This window comes from Kogia breviceps, chromosome 7 (genome assembly GCF_026419965.1).
Source record: "Kogia breviceps isolate mKogBre1 chromosome 7, mKogBre1 haplotype 1, whole genome shotgun sequence".
Taxonomy (NCBI): Eukaryota; Metazoa; Chordata; class Mammalia; order Artiodactyla; family Physeteridae; genus Kogia; species Kogia breviceps.
Window position 1 is genome coordinate 47,298,171 of NC_081316.1, and position 24,890 is coordinate 47,323,060.

At 41.9% G+C, this 24,890-nt stretch overlaps 2 protein-coding genes across 3 annotated transcripts; both read right to left on the bottom strand.

Moving 5' to 3' along the window:
• Positions 1–644: 644 nt before the first annotated feature.
• Positions 645–24,434, bottom strand: LOC131759615 (lysine-specific demethylase 4D-like). 2 transcript variants are annotated; one of them, XM_059069006.2, is made up of 3 exons: positions 23,652–23,702; positions 16,578–16,750; positions 645–2,838 (listed from the first exon to the last, which is right to left on the bottom strand). In XM_059069006.2, the coding sequence occupies exon 3, from the start codon at positions 2,516–2,518 to the stop codon at positions 953–955; it is 1,566 nt and encodes a 521-aa protein (XP_058924989.1). In that variant the 5' UTR covers positions 2,519–2,838; positions 16,578–16,750; positions 23,652–23,702; the 3' UTR covers positions 645–952. The 2 variants fall into 2 exon arrangements, with proteins under 2 accessions (XP_058924989.1, XP_066894365.1); XM_067038264.1 differs by having other exon boundaries at positions 652–2,838; positions 16,578–16,713; positions 23,652–24,434.
• LOC131760292 (lysine-specific demethylase 4D-like) lies at positions 23,703–24,516 on the bottom strand. The gene is given in 2 exon segments (XM_059070231.2): positions 23,703–24,425; positions 24,427–24,516. Coding segments are annotated over 2 exon segments (813 nt in total).
• Positions 24,517–24,890: the final 374 nt, after the last annotated feature.

The window sequence follows — 24,890 nt, forward strand, 5'->3', positions numbered from 1 at the left end:
CCGGACACAAGTGAGCTTCCTCTCTATCCACACAAAAACACCAAGCTCTGTGTTAGGGCTGCTACAGTTGTTGTTTCATCCAAGTGGAAATCAGCTCTGGACCTTCTTTCTTGTCCTTTGGGACTCAGGAAGGTCTCCTGCTCTATGAAGTATCCCCTGAGCACCAGAAACACACTGCCCATTCTGCACCCCAGCCCCTTCACTCCCTTCACAGAACTTATGCCCACTTGAAATTGTCTTGTTCATTTATTTGTGGATGTGTTGATTGGAATGTATCAATGACTTCACCATGTGAAATATACATACAGCATTGAGAAGGCAGTGGAGACTGGGAGAGAAGATTTTCACATGCTGGCCCTTTTTGCCCTATGTTTGCTCATCTCTCCTAGCAACTTGGATCAGCCAAGTGCCAGGTGATTTCCACCAAGTCATCCTCTAGATAGGGCTGCCCACCAAATCCCCCAACCCAGCCAGCCAGCTGGAACCCAACAATCAACCCCAAACTCACTCACCAACATCACACAAGGCAACAAGCTCATAAAAATAAGTTTTGCTTGACATGGTTTGATATAATTATTCAGAAAAGCGCAGAAAAAACGACCACCTCTCAGTTGACTGAATGAACAACACAAAATATAAAGTCAGATTTTAACATTCTGGTTACCTTTAATATATTTAGTAAAGTCAGATTTTAACATTCTGGTTACCATACTGGCAGAGAACACGTTTTCAATACATCAAAGACTCAGAAAGATGATCAATTATCATCTGAGTCTCTACTGACCTAATTAGTCAAAAGGGCCTAGTTTGGCAAGAAAAGCGGGAAAGGAAGGGGAAAGAGGAAAAGGAGAGACTAGTGACCTGCAAATACCCAAAGCTCTGAACTGTAAATGCGACCAGTCTCAAAGGATCCCCACGCCAGAGCAGTGGGGTAGAAAGGCATCCCCTGGGCTTAGGGGACAGGGCCACAACCACACCCAGAATCCTTGGCGTGTTGCTGGAGCCCAAGGCTGAGCGGGTCAGCGTTGTCCGGCGAGTGTGCATTCACAGGCAGGCGCTGAGCCTCTGGGTCCTGAGCTATGTCTAAGGAAAGCCTCCTCTTAGCCCTGGGGGGAGCAGTTGTCTCCTGAGTCCCCTGTTCCCAAGGACGACGACGAGGGCCACAGCTTCCAGCTGGGTGGCGATCCGGGGCGGATGGACCTGGGATCGGCGGCAGAGTCGGGCCGGGCTCCCCGGAGGTGCGGGTGGCCGCAGCCACGAACTGGGCGGCAGAGCAAGAACTCCGGGCCGGCGAGGGGCTCCGGGACACAGCAGGCTCAGGGACTCGGGGGCGGGTTCCACCGCCCGAGGCTACAGGCCCACGGCGGCGCGGAGCGCTGCGGGGCTGGTGGTGCCTCGGGACGAGAGCGGCTCCCCCGGTCGAGCGGATCTCCCTCCAGGCGTTCAGGCCCTGGCTGCCCGGCGCCGTGGGCTGCGTGTGGTCCACCACGGTTCGGTCCTGCCCGCGTTTCCACAGCTCGTAGCGCTCCGGTTGCAGGATGCGCACGAAGGCGTCCATGGAGAAGGCGACCCGGGCCTCCCCGCAGCTGCACTGCGAGGCCACTTTGCCATAATCGATCCAGCGCGGGGAGGCGAAATTGATGGCTTCCGCGCAGTTGAAGCCATGGTTGAAGCCAGAGTGGTAGCCATAGGGAAACGTGACTATGAACTCTCCAGCCTCCTGAGTGACCCGACCGAAGGGGATGCCGTTGTCCTTGAGGACCGTGGGCGAGATGAGAGCCACCTTGTGCCGCAGGAAGGCCTCACAGCCCCGCGAGCTGCCCGGGAAAAGCTCCCTAGCCAGGCGTTCCAGGCGCCGGCCGTGCTCCGGGGGCACGGCGTACCACGTCTTGGGCTCCCCGAAGTGCAGGTAGTTGATGCTGTAAAGGTCCATGTCCTCCGTGTGCCAGGCGAAGGCGGTCTTCCACATGCCGAAGTACAGGTAGGGGGTGTTGACGCCTTCGATGACCACTCCGCACTCCTGCTCCAGCAGGTCCTGAATGGTTCCCAGGTGTCCAAGGTTCCACTGCTTCGTGTTTGTATCGAATAAGGAGCCACTGACGTCTGCACCATATACTGGTGAACCATAGAGGCGTGTTTTCCAATATTTTCGCTCCAGGTCCTTAAAATCGAAGTGTGGTGGAGTCCCATATTTTTCACTCTTTGCTAAGTGGTGGTACTCACCCACGGTCATGGCTTTCTTCTTTTTGTGGTATTGAGTAAACACACCTGCCTGCCCAGAAGTCACCTGCTGGAGGGGAGCAGCTATTAAGATGTCATCGATATCATCGTAGGTCTCTCTGGCTTTCCAGTCCTTGGGTGGTATTATCTTAGCCAGGCCTGCTCGGTGTGCACCTTGGGATTCCATATAAGCAATGTAGTTATCGAAATCATTCAACTCTTCTTTGGTTGGATGAAATACCATTATGCTACAACTTGGGTTCTGGGCCCCATTGGACTTAGACTTCATAGCTTTCATTAGTAAGCAAGAAACTCCCAAGGTTTTGGGAGGTGAGGATGCTGGAAAACACTACTTTTTCAAAAATGGGTTGGAGTATATCAGCAGGAACCCCCAGTAGACTTTAATGCAATGAGTTGATAATATTTCTTAGGCTTGCTGATTCTGCAGGGGACTCCACGCTGGGCAGAAGCGTTGCTCAGGAGTGATGCTGCTGAGCCTGCAAGTCTGTGATGTCCTCGGTTGACACTTGGCTCTGGCCTCTTGAGGTCTAGTGAATCACCCAGCCCTGGGTGGGTATGCCAAATGTAGTGTCTTCAGGGCAGTATTGAAAACAAAACCTAAAAAACAAAAAGAATAGAGACAGGTTGAAAACTAATGTTTGGAAATAGCTATTGGGAACTACAAATAAAACACCACCATGGAGTATAATTGCATGTTCCAATAAAGGCTAAAATTTCATAAGATTGACAATACAAGAAATGGTGTTGTTGTGAACAACGGAAATTCTTGTACTCTAGTAAGGAGAATGGAAATCATTACATTCACTTTGAAAAACTATTTGGACACTATCCACTAAAATTGAACTTACCCATATGCTATGATTCATGTCTAGGATATGTGTATGTCTGTGCAATGAAAGTCAAGTCCAAGAATGTTCAGAACAACATTATTTCAGTAGCCAAACACTGGAAACAACTCAAATGCCAGTCAACATCAGAATGGATAAGTACATTGTAGTATATTCACACAATGGAATACAATACAGCAATGAAGATAAACAAGAATTACATGAAAATATAGGAATAATTCTATAAACATAATACTGAGCAAAATTATACAGACTCAAAAGAATACCTATCCTATGCTTCCATTTATATAAAGATAAAAAAGAGGCAATGTAATCCATGTTAGAAGTCAGAGTAGTGGTTACCTTTGTGAAAGAGAGAGGTTGTGAGTGGGGGTGTGAGGAAGTCTCTAGAATAACGTGAATATTCTGTTCTGAACCCAGGTTCTGGTTACACAGCCTTCAGAATGGCTCATTGTCATAATTCATCAAGTTATGATGATTTTCACAAATTTCTGTGAAATAAATATTTTTTAATTTATTTAAATTATTTACATAAATTTAAAATATAGTTTAGGGTGAAAAGCATTAAAGGAGACAGATATATTTTTCATTATACCAAACAGAAAAGGAAGGGTGATTGAAAATATATGAACTAAACATTCAATTGAAGAAGCTACAAAATAGAAGAACAGAAAGAAGGGGTAGGAGTAAAAAAATAACAAAGAATAAAGACAAAATTAAGTAAAGAAAGCACACACAAGACAGAACACTGATGACCAAAAATATTCTTGGAGGAAATTAATGATAGCAATAAACCGTGGGCATAACTGAGCCTAAGAAGGGGAAAATAAACCACTAGGAATGAAATAGTGCACAAAAGAATTTTTAAAATCTCAAAAGAGAATCGTAGGAGACACTTGACAGCAAAATTTTCAAAAGATAAGAAAAAAGAATAATTTTCTAGAGAGGAAACATATGCAAAATGGATCCAAGAAAAACCAGAAAGCTTGAATAATACCCCAGTATAAGAAGCTGGTTCAAAGTATGACCCCTGAAAGTCCAGGAGACACATCATTTTATATGTAAATCTAGAAAAGTTTCAAGAAACAGTTAACTCTTATTGTGCAAATTGTTTCAGAGTATAGAAAAAGTTGGAAAGCTACTCAGATGAGGCTATTCTGATCTCTGATAGCAAAACGAAAAATGGACAATAAAAAATAAAGCTGCAGGCCATCTTTGTTTATAAGCATAGATGAAAGCATAAAAAAGAATGTTATCCAATGAAATACAGCAATATAATAAAAGAATAATACGTCATTACCAAATAGAATGCGAGAATGATTCAACACTGGAAAATTTAATGATATAATTCAGACTATTAACAAAGTAAATGAAAAATATCATCATCTTATAGGTACCAAAAAAGCATTTGATGAAATGCAAAATCCATTCAAGATTTTAAAATACTTACTTACAAAGCATCAAGAGAAACTTGTTTTGTAAGATAAAGAATTTCAAGGTAAAAAATACCGAGGATCATTCTTAACGGTGAAACAAAAGTAACATTCTCATTAAAGTTAGGAAAAAGAGATGCATCAACATCACTAATTATTAGAAAAATGCAAATGAAAACTACAGTGAGGTATCACCTCACACCAGTTAGGATAGGCATCATCAGTAAATCTACAAACAACAAATGCTGGAGAGCGTGTGGAGAAAAGGAAACCCTCTTGCAGTGTTGGTGGGAATGTAAATGGATAGAGCCACTATAGGGAAAAGTTTGGATGGTCCTTAAAAAACTAAAAATAGAATTACCATGTGATCCAGGAATCCCACTATTGGGCATATACACAGAGAAAACCATAATTCAAAAGGACACTAGCACCACAATGTTCATTACAACACTATTTACAATAGCCAGGTCATGGAAGCAACTTAAATGCCCATTGACAGACAAATGGATAAAGAATTGTGGTACATATACACAATGGAATATTGCTCAGCCATAAAAAAAGAACGAAATTGAGTCATTTGTTGAGATGTGGATGGGTCTAGAGACTGTCATACAGAGTGAAGTAAGTCAGAAAGAGAAATGCAAATATCATATATTAATGAATGTATGTGGAACCTAGAAAAATGGTATAGATGAACCAGTTTGCAGGGCACAGATTGAGACACAGATGTAGAGAACAAATGTATGGACACCAAGGCGTGAAAACCACGGTGTGGTGGGGATGGTGGTGTGCTGAATTGGGTGATTGGGACTGACATGTATACACTGATGTGTATAAAATTGATGATTAATAAGAACCTGCAGTATAAACAAACAAACAACAAACAAAATAATACTAAACTTTCTTTGGGTAATTTGTATGGAAATACGTTAATATAAATGTTTCAGACATTACATGAAATTTCTAAAAATCTTATATGTTCTGGTATAATGTTATAAGTCATAATTCTAGTTATTACTTTAAAATGTATATCTCAGAAATAACTAAATTTCCTTGTCAATTGCATTCTTATGAACTTTCATCAAATGTTTAACCATGGTCATTTTTAAGTCTTTTGTCATTTACAGACAGTTCTGTGTGTACTCTGCTGCTTTTGCAAAAATGTTCCTATAAAAGGGTTTCATCTTCAAGGAATTCATGGAAAAGACTGACAACTACAGGTTTCTGGTAACTGACTATACTGCTGAACTGAATCAATAAGCATTTTCAGAACTCTAATGGAAAACTGATGAATTCATAAAAGTGCTAACCAAATATCAAGATAAAAAAATAATTAATTACATGGGACTGAGGGAACTGATGACGATGATTATAGTTTTTGTGACTTTCAGTTTGAAAATAAAATTTAAAAATCCCACAAGGACTGAGAGGCAAAAAATATACAAATCAATATTCACTGCAAAGTAAAGGAGCTGTTACAGTGGAGGATTACTGGACTGAATGTCAATAGTATGCCATAGTATGAGTGTGTTTCGTGTTTAGTAATTGCAATCATTGTTGCTTTTGTTGTGGTCATCAATTTACAATGCTTGGTGTCAGTTTATTTATTCCTTATAAAAATAAAATACAGTGTGTGTGTGTGGAAAAAAAGAAACATATTGAAAACAGTGTCAAAAATAAATGTCACTATGTATACTCCAAGTTCAACTTGAACTGTATGGAGCATATGTAATAGTTACAATTTTAGGACAGAAAATATATGAGTACAAATAAAAAAGGAAAAAAAAGAACAAAGCAAACTATCTCATTAACCCAATTTCAAGTTCGCCCTTAACACTGTTTCCTAATCCTCTAAAGCTGCCCTAATTTCCACCGTTCAAATATTCTCTTTCACTTTCCCCTGTCCTCAAACTTCAGGCACACCTATTCCACCCCACTTAGAATCCTTTGAATGTCCTAAAAGTCGCTAAGTGATCTGGCTGACCATCACCTCTTGACCTCACCCCTTTCTACCCTGCTCCTTGCTTTCTCCTTCCAAACACATTCCGGGCTGTGTCTCAAAAAAGGCCGGTATACTCTTGTCTAATGGTCTTTGCACCCAGGCAACTCTCAAGCCTCAGAACAAACATCACCTTCTCAGTAAAGTCTCCTCTGATCGTCTTGCTTTGGATAAAAGTAGAGACGATTATCCTTCCAAGAAAACAGGTACTCTCTCAAAAAAAAATTCCCAATGAAACTTGAACACATGGTCAGTACCCATGTATCTCTTCCAGATTCGACTCAAATCAGCCCCACCCTAACTCCATCATTCATGATCGCATCACAATTGAATGCAATCAGCTCTTCTAACTGTCTAGTAAAAGGGCTCATTTTTAATGTTCTCACCCCACAAACACAGGTATTTGACCTGAAGTTTTTTCCTTTAAGATTTCTTACAAGAAAATATATGGGATCTAAACGTTATACAAATTTCAGGGTCCTTTTGGATACAGAGGTATTTCCCTGTGAAAGCTGGCAGAATAGGAGGAGCTAGCACAGTGGTCAGGGCATTAAACACCACTAGTATCAGATCAGCACAAGAACCAGGGAGAGGAGAAGAAAACCATGCTGAAGAAATTGGTGAGGAAGAGCTCAAATGCCTTTAGAGAACAAAGGCATTGAATCTTCCTCACCCTGTAATCTCCCCAATAAGACCACGGAAGATCAGCTGGCCTGCCATTGTTCCGAGTAATAGAAACTCCCCACATCTCCTGTGCTCTGCAAGAGGTGCCAGAGGTCCCTATATCTTATCTGGGGTCTATTCAAGACAAGAAGCTGGGCCTGGGGCCCAATCTTCTACCACCCCTCTCCCCAAAGAGGTCACCACAATTTGGCTTAAACATAAAACCTTTATCCTTTGGGTCTGGGATCAGGGACAAAAAAATAGCCAACGAAGGGCTTGCTCTCTGTGAGCCCTGCTGGTAGCTTTTTTTTTTTTTTTTTTTTTCAGTATGCGGGCCTCTCACTGTTGTGGCCTCTCCCGCCGCGGAGCACAGGCTCCGGACGCACAGGCCCAGCGGCCATGGCTCACGGGCTTAGTTGCTCCGCGGCATGTGGGATCCTCCCGGACCAGGGCACGAACCCGTGTCTCCTGCATCGGCAGGCGGATTCTCAACCACTGTGCCACCAGGGAAGCCCTGCTGGTAGCTTTTGTAAGAGTGCATCAAACGAATTTTTGCTGCAGACCCGAATACTTATAGCAGGGGTCCTTTGAGTGAGAGGTAGTAGCTCTTTGTACCTCTGCCCTGGAGCCTCCTGCATCATGGAATATGCAGAAGGTAGGTAATGTAGGATCAATACGCTCTTCTCCTTTTCCAACTTTAATGTCAAAGGATAGAAGAAACAATCTGAAAGTCTCTATAGAATGTATTGCTAATAAATGGTGGGGAGGGGAAGTAGTTGACAATCTAGCTCATCTATGAGGGTGTGTGACAACTGCAGTTAACTTAGCCTCTAAAGATTGGGTGGAAATCAAGTAATATCTCTCTTCCTATTCCAGAAACACCTGAGGAGCACTCAAGAGTCCTGAGGATAGATTGTTAGGAAGGAGATGCAATATTCAAAAATGGCCCTAGATGTTCATCCTATGATAACTGAACAATAGGCTAGCCTAGACTCCTTCCATGACTGGAGGGCTGTAGCATCCAAAAGGGTCCAAGGTCCCGATGTGCCTCCTAATGTACAGGGCTGCTGGCTTTCCCAGACAGCTCCTGTAAATGGCTGGCATGATATCAAGGAAGCTTAATTCCCCAACCAGTCTGAAGGTCCCTTTCCTAATAAAGTTCTGGTCATCAAAGCCCTCTATGAAGGAAGAGCAATGGGGAAGGGGCCTCCACTAGAAGAAAACCGTCCTCCACTTGAGATGCCTCTCCATGTAGATGCTGAAGAAATGCAGAGACTATGTGTTCCTTGGTCTTGATGTGTTTCCTGAACTCATACTGTATGACTTTGGGGAATTTTCCTCCATCAATAAGGGGACTCAAAAGATGGGAAGAAAGCAAATAGTAAGGTTACATCAGGGTTAGGCTTTTGCAGCCATGTGTATCTCAAAGAGAGAGGAACAAGTGTCTTGATGGATTGGATGGAGGGATAAGAGAGTGATTAAAATGATGGGCCAGTAAATTTATCCTGCATAAAAAAGGAAATGAGAACATGAGGGCAATGATAGAGAATGAAACAGTGTTTGATTCATGGGCTGAATGTCTCCATTAGGTCAAATACTTCTATTAGAACACAAGGAAATGTAAGCTAGAAAGAGAATGGGGTGCTTGAAACATAGGTGGTACTATCATTATTCCCATTTTATGGAGGAAGAAAATGAGGTGTAGAAAAATTTATATTTAACTTAATAGCTTGTATTCTCAATCTCTAGAGTTATTTTTGTACTTGTCTTATCTTCCATGTAAAACTACTTTGAGAGCATTGTCTAGGTCTTGTTCATCATCATAGTTTCCAGGGATCTTGGTACTTTATATAGTGCACACTCCAAAAATGTTTATCAAATAATAAGTAACTAACATCATTTGGCACCCACTGCAGTCTCTCTCCTCTTGGTTACACCCCATCTTTCTTCCTACTCTCTTGTCTCAGGGGAAGAGAAGATACTAAACCTCTCCAGAGATAATCTTGCCATTTAAACTCATTAAATTGACATCTCCCATGCATTCCAAAACTAAGGTCAATTAAATGATCACTGTCACTTCTGTAAAGACTTAAATCCTCTGTCATCAGTCTGTTTCCCGATTTAAGCTACATCCTTTCTCTTACCTTCCTTTCAATACCAAACATGTCAAAACATAAACAGAAATAATCCACCTTTACCAAAACATTTCCTCATCTCTCTTGTCTTCAGATTCTGACCCCACTTCTCCACTGAAATTGATCTCTGTAAATCATCATATTGTCTCCCAAGTGCTGCTCCATGGGTTACACTTTATCTCTCTACATCATTGATTCATGGAACACCTCCTTCTTGCTAAAATGTCTCTGACTTCCAGAGTACTGATAGTCTTTTCTGGTTCTTTTCTTTCTCCTTGGTTGCATTTCTTTTTCTATTACACAAATGAAGTCTTATTTCAAAGCTCAATTCTCATCTCTCTTTTAACTCTTTTTATTTCTCCCTTTAAATTTCCTTTTTATGTTCATGGCTTTCTTTAGTATCACACTCTCTCTCTTTAAAGATATTATTGATTGCCATAGCTTTCTCTAATAGCACTGACTTTCTCCTGCGGTTCTGATTTGCTTTTCCTTCTTGACTGTCCACTGAGCCCCTAAAATCAACTTGTTTAGTACATATTGATCATCTTTCGCATGAAATTAACTTCCTCCTTTAGAAATCTTTTTTTCTAAGGATGGTAATACAGTATCCTAGTTACCGTTGGCTATTACATCTCCCTCTCCCTATACATATAGTCGGTAATGTAAGGAGATCCCACGGCATTCTACTGTGAGGTCCCAGGGACATCTGTGTACCCCAGGGAGGCTTCCTGTGCTATCTTTCCTTATATAAGGACCCAAGGATCCAGCCTGCCCTCCTCTCCAACTTATAGCTGTCACCACTCAAGCTAGACCCTGAGGAACTACAAGTACCGGTCACCGCTATCATGTGATAATCTGCCCATCTCACCCACATTTTTAATCTTAAAAATTTTTCTACAATGATTTTATTTAAAACTATATAAATATATAATGAAATTTTTCATTCTATATGAAAACTTCCTCTAAAGGAGTAAAAAGTGAAGAAACAATCCAGAAGGAAAATTAACGTCAAAAATTTAAATACCATGCTAAGGGTCTTTCCCCTAATAAAGAATAAAATGCTGATTATGAATATCACACAGGCTCTCATTTCCTATTGAATTTTTAATAGACAACTAAAACAAGCCTTGAGTTGAGTATTTGTTTTTGATTATGTTTTTGTTGGCTTTGCCACGTGGCATGTGGGATCTTAGTTCCCTGACCAGGGATCAAACCCATCCTCCTGCAGTGGAAGCACAGAGTCCTAACCACTGGACTGCCAGGGAAGTCCCCTGTATTTGTTTTATAAACTAAATTATTTCCTTTTTACATTCCTAAGGTTCCTAGGAGGAATGAGGCCAGGCTACCATCTATATAAAATAAATAATCTAGATACACATTAGTCTTCAGATATTGAGCATCCAAAGGAAACACTCTGAGTTTGTAAGTGTAACTCTGTGCTCAAATCAAAACTTCTCAGAATTTGCCGGGTACAATTACGGTGATCCTTCAGTGCTCCAGACAAATGGCTTCTCTATGGGTCTCAGATGGTCGCTTTTACTGTGAAACTGCCTCCATGTTTTTTCAATTGGAGCCACAGGTACTAGTTGAGAATAAGTACCCCTTCGTTTCAGTTACTCTTCCATTTTACCCTTATTCATGGTATCCCCAGTAACACAGAAATTCTTCACCTAAGGAAACATGACAATTCTGACAACTGAAGAAAAGTATTTTTATCAGAATGATTAGACTTGATGGATTTGTGGAAATTAGGAGTCTTTCAAAAATAATTCCTCCAAGCTTTCCTGCTGTGTGTGTGTGTCTCTGTGTCTGTGTGTATGTCTGTGTGTGTGTGTGTCTTTAAAAGTGGGGAAGGTAAGAAGTGAAGTCAGTTTAATAAATCCTCTCACTGTGGCCATTGTCCAGATTGCTTATTGTACAGGTTGCTCTACAATTTCAGGACAGCAGGAAAGCCTTCTTGTCTTTCATGTTCCATGCATATTTCAAAGCTATTATTTCAAATGAGAATTGTTGACTTAATGCCTCAGATGTTAGCCATTGTTTCTGCTAACAGCCAATATTGAAATGCTGTGTGTAATACATTTCTACTCAAGTTAGAAAGTCTGCTTACCATTTATTGATAATAATTACAACCATAAGATTTGATGGCTAAATAAATTCTATTTGATGGAGATAAGTGACTCAACTTTCCCCATATTATTGGACAGTTATTTTGTTTTTACTTTTCCACAGTATTACTAATCCCTTATAAATATCCTATATTTCAGTACCTAGATCAGTATATTTGGTAAAACATTAGTTAAATAATGAAATTCCTTGTATTAGATATCTAGAAATGGAATTACTGCATTGCAAGATTTAAACATTTAAAATCCTTAATATGTATTGCCAAAACTTTCCGGAAACATATCGCTTTACATCCTCACCGTTAACTTTACTCTGAAAAAAAATCTTCAATAATTTGTTAAGAAATTATTGTGAAAAATTTTGGTGAAAAAGTGTACCTCAAGTTTTCATTTATACTTCTTAGATTACAACTAAGATTGACTTTATTTTCTTCAATGAATGCTGGCCATTTGTATGGGTTCATATCCTTTGCCCATTTTTCTCTAATATGGTTCTAGTGTTTTTTCTCATCTACTTACATGAATATTTTATACACTATGTGACTATTTTGCATATTTTACACAGTATATGAACATTATACAAATTGCTCATGTGAATATTTTACATATTAAACCCTTTGTTTAATCTGTTCATAGTTCTTTCCCAGTTTGCCATTTCTAAAATTTATAGGTAATTTTAATTTTAAATGGTTTTGGCATATATTCCAATTTAATATATTAAAATATTGAGTTGGTCATTTCCTTGGTAATGCCTTTCATGGCCTTTACGTTTAGAAAGGTAGAAAGTTATTTGCCCTACCAGAGACAGATAAATATTATCTTATGGGGTTTTTCCTTTTTATATGTTAATTGTAATTTTCATTTGGATTTTAATTATACCTTTATTTCTAACTGGGATTTTGGGGTTTCTTTTATTAACTTTTTTATTGTTTTGTGAGAATGGTGTGGGAAATAAGGGAGATGTAAGCATGATTCCTCATCCTAGTTGGCTGTGTTCCTCTCTATTAGTTTATAGGGGCTTTTCTTTGTCCCAGGGCTCTGAAATTTTTTCTGTCTCAAAGTTCTGGTTATTTAGTTTTATGAAAACATTTTAGTTCCTTCTTTGACAACTTCCTCTAGTTTTTCCCTCTGTACATTAACTCCTGTATTTGGATATCAGCTCCCATGGACTGGACCTCAAATTTTTTTGTCTTTTCTTCTTCCAGTTTTCTATCCCTTTATCACTGTGCTTTATCTTCTGAAATTTTTTCTCATCTTTACCTTGTAAACCTACTTCTATTGTCTTTTTCATTTCTCCTTTCAAACTTTTAATTTTTAAGAACTCATTTCTGTCCCCTTAGCTTTTTTAAGTGCATATAGCTTCCTTGCCTGCCCCCACTATTGTCCTATTCTGGTTTCACAGGTGCACTTATTTCATCTCTCAGAAAATACTAAAATATCAATGGCTTTTAAAGGTATTTTTCCCTCCTGCATTGTCTGTTTCTTTGAAACTTCTTTTTATTTATTTTCTTTTGTTTTGTTTTCTTTTCTTTCGGTTTGGTTTCTCTCTTTCATGTTTAAGGTTTTCCTCAAATGTCTGGTGATCCTTAGTAGTTGGTGCAAATATAAGACTACAGCATAAAGGACTGATTAGAAGCTCAGGGTGTGAGGATGAGTTTGCAGTTTATGCTTCCCTGAATGGTGATCTGGCTGGGCTGTTTCCTGGCTGAACCTCCGATGCTGGTATCTCTACGACTGGTGATACTCAACAGTGAAGAACCTTCCAATCTTCCTCCTGAGGGGACAGGCCTGGCTTCCCCACCACATGGAAAATGGGTCCTGAAGTTTCCAATATCCAGATTGGGAAGTTCACTAAATCAATTTGTTTTCCCTAGGACAACCACAGTCTCAGCTTTCCTGGAACTCACAGTCTCAGCTTTCTACCAGGTCATCTTGATTTTCAACATGGAACTTTAAACATTTATTTCAGAAATCTATTTGCCTAAGTATCTATTCCATTATAACTACTTATGAATTTAAAATAATTGCTCTTTATTTTTATCACTGCAAAATATATTAAGGAAAACATTCAGTCCTATCTCTGTCTATATGTGTCTGTCTTAGTCTGAATATAACACTGTCTGGCAATTGCAAAAGGACTCCAGAAGTGCAGATAAATGGGAAAAGCAGAGGTCTGGGTATCAGGAGACTTTGATTTAAAGCTAAGCTCTGCCATTTATAAGCTTTTTGAGCTCTCTGAGACTTAACTCCCTCATTTGTAAAATGGCAATAATAATACCTACCTCACATTTTTGACATGAGAATGAAATGAAATAAACAATGTGAAGCACTTAGCCTATAGCAAAACTGAACAAACGTTATTTTGTTTCTTCCATATAGTTTCACTGTAGGTAGGTGGCCAGTCTTTCATTTGGGGGGAAAATTATGCTATTACAAATATCTGCAATTTACAAGACAGGTATTTTTAGGGCTCTGGGTTTCTTTTCAGAAAGATTAAACTCAGATTATAAACAGGTTAGCTGCAGGATTCACCTTGACAATTCAATTCCAAATCAGGATAGCACAGAACCTTTGCAGCACCACCCTCCAGAGACCAAAAAAACCCTTGATCCACTGGCCTTCACCAAGTCTCAAGTAGCCTTCTGGGGCGCTAGCGCTGGGATCACTGCAGGCAGAAAGCGCTCATTAGGACAATGCCTGCTAGTGTGTGGGTCCATGTAGCAGGCGGGACAGTCAGACGCGATCTCCACCTCGCTGTGCAACAGTAACTTCGCCACGGTTCAGGCAACTAAATAAAAATTTGGAAATGAAAGAAACACGTTCAGCAGATATTGAAAAATACAACACAGGGTGAGGATTGAGAGTTCGGGCTTAGCAGATGCTAACTATTATGTATAGAATGGATCAACAGCAAGGTCCTGCTGTATAGCACAGGGAACTATATTCAATATCCTGCGATAAACTATAATGGAAAAGAATATGAAAAAGAATGTGTGTGTGTGTATATATATATATATATATATAGATAGATAGATAGATAGATAGATAAAACTGAATCACCTTTCTGTACAGCACAAATTAACACAACATTGTATTGAAAAATCAACTATCCTTCAATAAAATAAAGATAAAACACAAACACAAATTTTCTTGCAATAAGAAGATGAGGGAGGGGCAAAGAAAGTCCCAGTCATCCATGCTAAGATCCAGGAGGTACATGGTAGGTGACCACCGACCTCTGATCTGTCTTAAAAGGCTTTATTGAGAAGAATGGAAAGGAGCAAAAAGAACCACGACATTGGCCATGTTCACTGAACTATCTACTGTCTCCCTAGACTTGCTACCTGGTTCCCCTTTCTCCAAATTTTGTCCAGCAGTGATGACTAGATGACCTGTCATTTTAACCACATTACTATTTGTCTCCACATGAAGATGCCTCTTCTTGATGCTTTATGCTCCCTGCCCATTTACCCCAAGAGCTCTGCCTACAATTCCAATGGCATTTACATTGTGGTCTCAATTCCTAGTCTCTCACAGGCCTGTCCCCTCACCTTGCTCAACACAGTGTAAGGCCCCTTTCCCTTGCAACAAATTCTGCTCTTAAAGGCACTGAGTATTTGAGGCCTTTGTCTTTGCATTATTAATCTGCTCCACATGGACCCAGGGCCCAACAATGAGGGCATCTGTTACAGCTCTAATATTAGCAACAAACACAGATCACATCATCTTGTATAAAGACAATATTGAGGGAGAAACATTCGGTCACTAGCAGAGACGTGGCAGCGTTAAACAAGGGGCTCTGTCAAACGCTGGGGCTGTCTGTCATTCAGGGAGGGCAGAAAAGAGGGGAGGGAGAAGATTGGAGAGTGTAAACTGTCCTTTCTTTCCTCTGTTCTGCTGTCCTAGGGAAATACGACTGCCCTGCACAACTCCTACCATATCTGGCCCCAGGTCAGGCAGAGAGGTCCCCTGTCCCCCTAGGAGGACAGACAGAGGTCTTAGATGGTGAGTGTCAGAAACAGCCATGCTTAGGCCTATGGAAGTTGTGCCTTCAGCAGAGGGCTACCAAACTAACAAGTCATTGGATTAAAAACCCTTGGCCACGTGTCTTAGGGGACTCTGGGTGTCTCCCCTTTTCTAGCAGCTCCAAAGGTCCAGCGAGATCATTTGGATTAGCCTCCATGGCTTGTGGAATCTTTGCAATCCAAATGGGCTGTTGAGAACAGGGGGCAAGTCTGAGCTCTGGAAATGTTTCATTTAGCTCTCAGGACTTGGAAGTTTTCTTTTAACTAGCTGTCAACATTTACATTTTTTTTTTCCCATAAAATCCCAAGTTGTTAGCTTCTCTGGAAAATTGAGAAAATGACAACCCCAGGACCCTCATTCCCACAAAGCAATAGTAGACTGTCCCCCAGGAGCGTCCTTGGACTTACGATGGGGCCTGAGCCGTCCTCCTCACAGCAACAGTCCCTTAGATACCCGGCCTGAGCCGCGTGGGAATGGGAATTTTCTACCAGGGGTCAAGGGTCGCACAGGAAAGGTCAGCAGGCTCTGGTTGCTGTGAGCCGTGGCAGGGGTGGATGAGGGAAGGAGATGAAGCCCACTTCAAGGAAGTACAAACTCCCACCGCTGAAAAGCCAAGCCCCAGGTGCACAGGACTGCCAGAGAGACTGCCGGCCAGCCCAGCCTGGACACTATCACCTGCAACCAGAGAAACAGAACCACTGGCCAAGGAGCCTGCACAGAGCCTTGTCACATGTCCATAGTTGGAATGAAGATGGGGAATGCTGGGGGCGGGAGAGAAGAATGTGTGCTGTCCCTGTCCCTCCATCTTTCCACTGGGCCTGACGAGAAAAAAACAAACCCTCCCACTGGCACTTGCTGAAGAAACTAAACTCCCATCCACCCCTGCAGCCTAACTCCCCATGGACCAATATTAGATGGGTGAGTGTCAACCATGACTACACAGCAGTTTTAATATTTGTACTGCACCCAGTGGAGCCAAAATTCTGGGGTGGTGAGAGGATGGGGGGAGGGTCTAGACATCAGTGTGTTTCAAATGTGATTCCAGTGGATTGAGGACCAGCGCACTGGAGCGGTGCTTCTCCACCTTGAACATGCCCCTGACTCACCTGGGATGTAGTTTAAAAGGCAGATTCTGAGTCGTAGGTCTGTGGCCGAAGACTGAGCTCCTGAATTTCACCAAAGTCCAAGGCGATGTCCATGATGTGGATTCTGGCCACACTTTGAGTGATAAGAAGCTACAGCCTTTTCCAAGAGGCACAGGAAAAGATGTTCAACATTGCTAATTATTAGAGAAATGCAAATCAAAACTCTAGTGAGATATCACATCACACCAGTCAGAAAGGCTATCATCAAAAAATCCACAATTAATAAATGCTGGAGAGGGTGTGGAGAAAAGGGAACTCTCCTACACTGTTGGTGGGAAAGTAAATTGGTATAGCTACTGTGGAGAACAGTATGGAGGTTCCTTAAAAAACTATAAATAGAGCTACCACATGATCCCACAATCACAGTACTGGGCATGTATCAGGAGGAAAACATGGTCTGAAAGGATACATGCATCTCAGTGTTCATGGCAACACTGTTTACAATAGCCAAGACATGGGAGCAACCTAAATGTCCATCGACAGAAGAATGGATAAAGAAGAGGTGGTACATATATACAATGGAATATTACTCAGCCATTAAAAAGAATGAAATAATGCCATTTGCAGCAACATGGATGGACCTAGAGATTGTCATGCTGAGTGAAGTAAGTCAGACAAAGACAAGTATTGTATGATACCGCTTATATGTGGAATCTAAAAAAAATGATACATATGAACATATTTACAAAACAGAAACAGACTCACAGACTTTGAGAACAAACTTATGGTTACCAGGGGGAAGGTGGGAAGGGATAGTTAGGGAGTTTGAGGTTAACATGTACACACTGCTATATTTAAAATGGATAACCAATAAGGACCTACTGCATAGCACAGGGAACTCTGCCCAGTATTTCGTGACAACCTAAATGGGAAAAGAATTTGAAAAAGAATAGATACATGTATATGTATAACTGAATCACTTTGCTGTACACCTGAAACACAACATTGTTGATCGCCTATACTCCAATATAAAATAAAAAGTTAAAAAAACAGAAGAAGAAGAAGCTATAGCCTTTTCCTTTGTCATCCTCCTTTCAAGTACTTTAGCAGGGAGAACCCCAGGTCTGTCACCTCTAAGTCTGAAAGTAATAACAGTAATGAATAATATTATTAAAGTAATACAAAATACGTGATAATAATAACTTCAATAATAGCTAGACTTTGTTGTGTGCTTCTCATCGAACACTGAGCTGAAATCACACTTTTTAAAGAAAAATCTTCAACTAGATGTGAAATAGCTTGTTTTTACCTCAAGATGGTTACTACTCTAAGTCTCTTACTTATATTAAGTCAGTTGAGCTTCACAACCATCCTATTATTGTGAGTACTGTTATTATCAGGTACAGAAGCAGCCTGCCAAGGTCACACGGTTGTATGAGTGCAGCCTGGTGTTTGGACACAGGGTGTGTGCTGGGCCCCGCTGGCTCTCCCAGAAGGAGAGGCCTCGGGAGTGCTGAGTCACTTGCCAGTCACCCTAGCAAAAGGCAGAGCTGGGCTTCCAATCTCCATCTGCCCGACTCTACAGACTGAGCTCTTGGAAAGAAAAGTAAACGATGTATACAAACCGGGAGTCAGGGTTCTTGGCACACTGTAGACCCTCATAATATGGTAACCACGTTTCCTGTCTCTAGCCTACTTGTTTTTACTTTTCTCCTAGAGTAGCCAGTGGGAACTGTACACAAGCAGTTATGCCGTGTCTATCCATTTGGGCTGCTATCACAAGATACCATAAACTGGAGGGATTGAACAACATTTTTTCTCACAGCTCTGGAGGCAGGAAGTCCAAGACTAGGGTGCCCACATGGTCAGGTTCTTGGTGAGGGTTCTCTTCCTGGTTTACAGACAGCCACCGTCTTGCTGCATCCTCACATGGTGAAGAGAATAATCATCTCTCTTTTTAGAAGGGCATTAATCTCATTCATTAGGGCTCCACCCTCATGATCTAATTACTTCCCAATGGCCCCACATGCAAATCCCTAATTGGAGATTAAGGTGTCAACATATGAATTTTAGGAGGACACATTCTGTCTATAGCAAGGTGGGATGGCACACACTCCCTAAAGGAGCCAAGTAATTTCAATGTCATGGGTGGAGGAAGGGAGGGATTTGACAGTAAGCCCCACTCACTTCCTAGAGTGAAGCAGCCAGTGGGGGCATTCAAAACCAGTCCCATCCCCCTGAACACCTGGTAAGAAAGCAATGCTTGGAGCAACCATCATTCTCCCAAAAAGGTGACCTGTGCCCATTTTTCAGGTACGATTGAGAAAAGTGAACAAGAGAGATGCCATGAGCCCAAGAACAGACTGAAACAGCTCTGAGAGCCCCAAGAGGTTTTGGCTCTGAACTTGAGGCTGACTGTTCCCAGTAAAAGATACCTTTCTTCAGTGGCTCTAAAACTAGCAGTTTGGGGGAGAGCCTGGCTATGGTTATGGTATCTGGGAAGAAGCTGTGGTGTGGTGAATCGGCCTAATTGCCTGTCTGTCTCCAAGCAGATCATAAACTTCATATTATGTTTGCTTAGCATGTAGTACTAGTCTGGCACGGTGAGAGGGCTTAACAATATTTGCAGAGTCAATGAATGAAGGGCTCATATTGGAATAAGAGAAACAGAGCTTATTCTCTGGCTCTGTAAGTTATTTCAACCCCCAGCTTAGAACTGCATATCATATTTTAAACGACAATTAACATGAAAACAATTATGCTATAATAGGAATTATTCATTTATTTTAGGTGTTTCTTATGATACTAGCACTTTTTTTCATTTCTATTGGTGGTTTCAAGTCATTCACTCAATCGACAATATTCACTGAGTCCTCAATAGAGAAGGCCAAGAAAGATAATTATCAACTGCATTAATCTGCTTCAATCCATGAGCTAAACCATAGGTTAATAAAGTACTCAGGGTCCTAGAGGGTCGTGTGTAAGTACAGTCAAGGTGATAGAGCCCAAGAGAGGTGAGGTTAGGTCACCTGGTTACTAAGGAGTTTCTCAGGAAAAAGAAACTTATGCAATAGTCCCTTGACATTCCCAGGGAATGGAGCCTGAGCTCTTTCTTTGCAAATTCTTCATCTTAGCTCTTTACTAAAAATTATCCTTATCTGAAGCCAGGATTTCCCATGCATAGCCTCAAATTCTAAATCTATAGCCCGTTCAACTCTCACACCTGATCTCTCACCTGGTAGCTGTTTTTCCAGAGAATTTCTCCTGAAGTCTCCTGAGAAGCTTCCTTCACTGCCCTCCACATTATTTGAATATGGGCCTCAGCACAATTCCAAAATATTGACTGCATCGATTTGGAGTTGCTCATAAATAGCTGGAAGGGCTGTTGTCATCTTAGTGAATGTCAGTGATCTGCTAGGTCTGTTAAAGTCCCACCTAATGCAATATGAGTCAGAAACGTGACATGTCAGCTGATACAGCAGGAAAGCAGAACATACACACCTTCTGCTCTCAGGATTTGCATCTGGTAGGAAAGATAGAGCCATTTCCAGGGATGGCTGTGAATTACCAGTGCTTTCAAAGACTCTGTGGCCCCCAAATTCCTCCATCCCCAGCTCACCTAAAACACCAATGGCCCCACTCACTCAGTGGGAGGGGTTTGCATTAACTGAGTTATGACATTTTGTGCCTGCCCCCGCCTCAGCTCTGCAACCTGTCTCCTGCTCTCCAGCCACTTTGCCAATCTGTGAGCACCTTAGGGCGGACCCACCGCAGGTGTTAGCATGTATTGTCCCTCAGCTTAGAATGATGCTCTCACTCCCTTGTCCACAGAGCACACTAGAAGACCACACACCCAAGAGGCCACCTTCTCCGACATAGCAGTCCTGTCACTCTCTAACCCCTTACTCTGCTTTATTCTTTCTCCTAGCCCTTATGACTGCTTGACTTGTTATGTCTCTCTGTATAATGAGAAGATAAGCTCCAGGAGGACTGAAACTTTGCCTTTTTCACTGTTGTGTCCCCAATTGCACAAACAGTGCCTGGTACACAGGAAGTGCTTAGTAAACATGTGCTGAATGAATAATTGAATGAATAAGTGAGTGAGAGAATGGGCGCTGAAATATATACACACCATGTGAATATTTTGAGAAGAGGTTCTCTGAGAGATGGGACAAAGAAAAGATGCTCTCTGAGGTCTACAGGCCTGGATGTAGCACTTTTTTAGGTAGAGGGGCCTGAACATTTAGGGCACGAGGATACTGGATGCCAGGATCCTAGAAAAATCCAGAAACCCACTCACACAAATGTTGCATTTTCATAGAGTGGCACCTCCAACATGTTACCCATGCCCAATAGGGCTCAGTTCTGCCCTTCCTCTGTCCTCCCTGAAACTGTTTATCCCCCTAACACCCACCACTTGCTAAGGAACCGTGAGAAGGTTCTCCCTATTTCCCTGTACTCACTGCAGGTTAATGACAAGGAGTTGGGAGGCATTTCAGTTCTAGAGGCTGGTGAGCAGAGCGGGATGGGCAAGGGCTGTTCCTCACCAGTATCTGTTCAACTCAGATCAGTGTCCATTCCACTTACCTTGGTAGCCAGTTCCTAGCAACTGTTTGTGGTTTCCTATTTAAGGTCATGCAAGGTAGCCAAAACATTGGGGGAAAATGCAACTTCAAGACCCATATACGGTCACAATCTAACGACATAAATATCATGGTGAAGTTATTTGTAAATATCTGGAAAGGAATCCTTGCACACAGGGAAACTGATTTGGTGTAATGGTTAATCTCTATGAATAATTCATTGGGGCCAGGTAATCAGACAAACCCATAAATGACGCTTTTCATAAATCTTAGAGGAGTCCCAAGACCTGAACTCCAACCTCTACAAGTTACGTTTAAGTACAGGTTCTAATGTCCATCTTACAACTTTGGGTCCTAAGTAATAATGATAATAGGTAATATTTATTTAGCACGATTTATGTTTGCCGTGATCTGAACTTGTTATGTGTAAACTCGATCAGACGTGCAATGTGGCTAAGAGCTCATTTAGGCTCATTTTGCCTAAACTGGCAAGTGGAGAGCCATCGAAACCTGATTTGTTAAAAGACTACTAAACAAGTTGGTGTAGGAGTCTGAATAAAGGCTGGGTCCTCTGGCTCTTGACTGATTGTGAAACCTTTACCTTGTCTTTGTCACACTGCAACAAGGACAAATACGACATTTTGTGCAAAAATGCTGTAGATCATGAGAAAAAAGAAAAAAAAAAAAAGATCAGTTTTCCGCCGGTAAAAATAATTGGCAGTTTCTTACAAAACTAAATATAGTCTCACCATACAATCCAGCAATTGCACTCTTTGGTATTTACTCAGATGAGCTGAAAACTTACATCCACACCAAAACCTGCACACACATGTTTATAGTGGTTGTTTTCATAATTGCAGAAAAACGTGGAAGCAACCAAGATGTCCTTCAGCACGTGAGTGGATAAATAAAGGGTGGTTCATCATACAATGGAATATTATTCAGCAATAGAAGGAAATGAGCTATAAGACCACTAAACGTGGAGGAAACTTAAAGGCATATTAGTACGTGAAAGAAGTCATTTGGAAAAGACAAAAGTATGGAAGCAGTAAAATGATCAGTGGTTGTGGGGGGGGGCAGGGAGGGGAGATGAATAGGCAGAGCACAGAGGATTTTTAGGCAATGAAACTATTCTGTATGGTATTATAAGTGTAGATACATGTCATTATACATTGGGCAAATCAATAGACTGTACAATACCAACAGTGACCATCAATTAAATTATGGACTCTGGGTGATAATGAGGTGTCAGTGCAGGTTCATCGATTGTAACGAATGTTCCTTTCTTGTGTGGATGCTGGTGAAGGAGCCTGGGAAGGAGTATGTGAGAATCCTCTATATTTTCCACTTAATTTTGTTGTGAACTACTCTGAAAAAATTAAGTCTATTAATTAAAAGAAAAGTAACGTGTAAGCCTGGGGGTGTGGTGAGGAAAACAACAGTAGAACTGAGCATCACAGAAAGAATACTAGAGGATGTCCTTGGCCTTGGGCTGGCCGTAGAGGCCAGGAGAGTGTGTGAATGCACATCAAATTAACTGAGCACCTCCTACATGCCTGTCACATTTACATCTCCAGTATCTTCACAAAACTCTCGCACTGTAATTCTGGCTCAGAGAAAATCAATGATTTTTTGCTGAAGGTCCCACTACTAGAAAGTAGAAAAGTGCAGGTTTGAATGCCATTTCTGCCGACTCTAAGTCCAGTTCTCCCCTCTAAGTAACTGCTGAATAGGTCAAAGCAGTGACTACAGAAAAGTTTGCTTTACGAAAGACATCATGCTTCAGATTCAAATTTGCACATATGCATACAGAGTGGGTCCATGGATGGACTGAGTTTGTGGATGGAGGGAAAACACAAAACCACATCAATAGCATCACATTTACTTACTTCACTATTAAAAGAAAAATAAGAGGCTGCAGGGGAGGTGATAGGGAAGGAGTACTGAATAGAGAATCATTATTACTATCCAGAGTAATAGCCTTTCTGGAATTTCCCATACCAAGGACAAAATTTCATAATGGACAGAGTCAGGTTCACCTGGGAGTCACCCTCTCTGCCATGATGAGGAAGGAAAGCTTCTGCAGCTCTGGAGAGAGGCCAGGGAAGTTGGCCTCACAGTCTGGCGAAAATGCAGACCTCCCCAAGTCTCCTTTCTTCCCTGCAGTGCATGCCAGAGACACGGCCCATCTTCCTCACCTCTGCATGGCCACACCCATCTTATTCTTTCATCTCCAAGCCTGGCTGGAAAGGAAGATAAAGTCTCCCCACCTCCTTACTTCCTTGCTGCTCCAAGAAAACAAAGTCTTCACTCCATATTGCTTCAGGAAAACAGAAGGCAACACACACACACACACACACACACACACACACACACAGAATTTCAGTACCTTACAAAGCTCTGGTCTTAATGTTACTATTCTAACCTCCAACTACCTTCCCGGATGGTAATGATAGGTCCCCTTTAGAGTCCCCACCCAACCACCCATTTTTAATCTCCTAAGGGTGCTCACCTGAAATCTCCCTTATTCTGACCCAGATTTTTCCAAAGGTCATGCAGAGCCCTATTCCCAGGCCACTTTGCCATAATCGATCCAGCGCGTGGGGGGGAGGGTGCCGTTGTCCTTGAGGACTGTGGGCGAGATGAGAGCTACCTTGTGCCGCAGGAAGGTCTCACAGCCCCGCGAGCTGCCCGGCAAAAGCTCCCTGGTCAGGCGTTCCAGGCGCCGGCCATGCTCCGGGGGCACCGCGTACCACGTCTTGGGCTCCCAGAAGTGCAGGTAGTTGATGCTGTAAGGGTCCATGTCCTCCGTGTGCCAGGCAAAGGCGGTCTTCCACATGCCAAAGTACAAGTAGGGGGTGTTGACGCCTTCGATGACCACTCCGCACTCCCGCTCCAGCAGGTCCTGAAAGGTTCCCAGGTGTCCAAGGTTCCACTGCTTCGTGTTTGTATCGAATAAGGAGCCACTGACCTCCACACCATATACTGGTTAACCATAGAGGCGTGTTTTCCAATATTTTCACTCCAGATCCTCAAAATCAGAGTAGAATGGAGTCTGGTGTCTTTCACTGTTTGTTAAGCGGCGATACTCGCTCACGGTCATGGCTTTCTTCTTTTTGTGGTGTTGCGTAAACACACCTGCCTTCCCAGTAGTCACCTGCTGGAGGGGAGCGGCTTTTAAGATGTCATCGATATCATCGTACGTCTGTCTGGCTTTCCAACCTTTCAGTGGAATTACCTTGGCTAAACCTGCTCGGTGTGCACCTTGCGACTCCATGTAAACATATATTTGTGAAATCTTCAAATTCTTCCATGGTTGGGTGTAAGATCATAATCTTACAACTTGGTTTCTGGCTACCAAAGTGCTTAGACTGCATGGTTGCAATAGAATAAGGAACGGACCCCCAGCTTCTTAGGTATGCTTTGGATACCTGAGAATGCTGGGGAGTAACCTCTTCCCTATACTTTCTTTATTTTTAAAGAAGTTTTGATATATCTGAGAGGCAGGAACTCAGACTTGAACTTTTAAACAAACGAGGTGGTATCTTCCCCAGGCTTGTCAATCCACCAGAAGGACTCCACTCTTGTCAGCCTTTTGGAGCCAAAGGAAATATAGAGTATTTTGCAGAGGAGAGGGCTCTCTGACACAAGTCCTGCCTCAGCCTGCAGCTCTCTGAGTTTCCTCTGTTGGGGGTATAAGTGCCTGAGGCCTCTCCAGATTCCCAGGCTTGAGTGCATGGGTAGCTTCTCA

What these genes read in the sequence shown, in the direction of transcription:
- LOC131759615 (XM_059069006.2), bottom strand. Translation starts at nt 2,518, where the DNA reads ATGAAAGCTATGAAGTCTAAGTCCAATGGGGCCCAGAACCCAAGTTGT.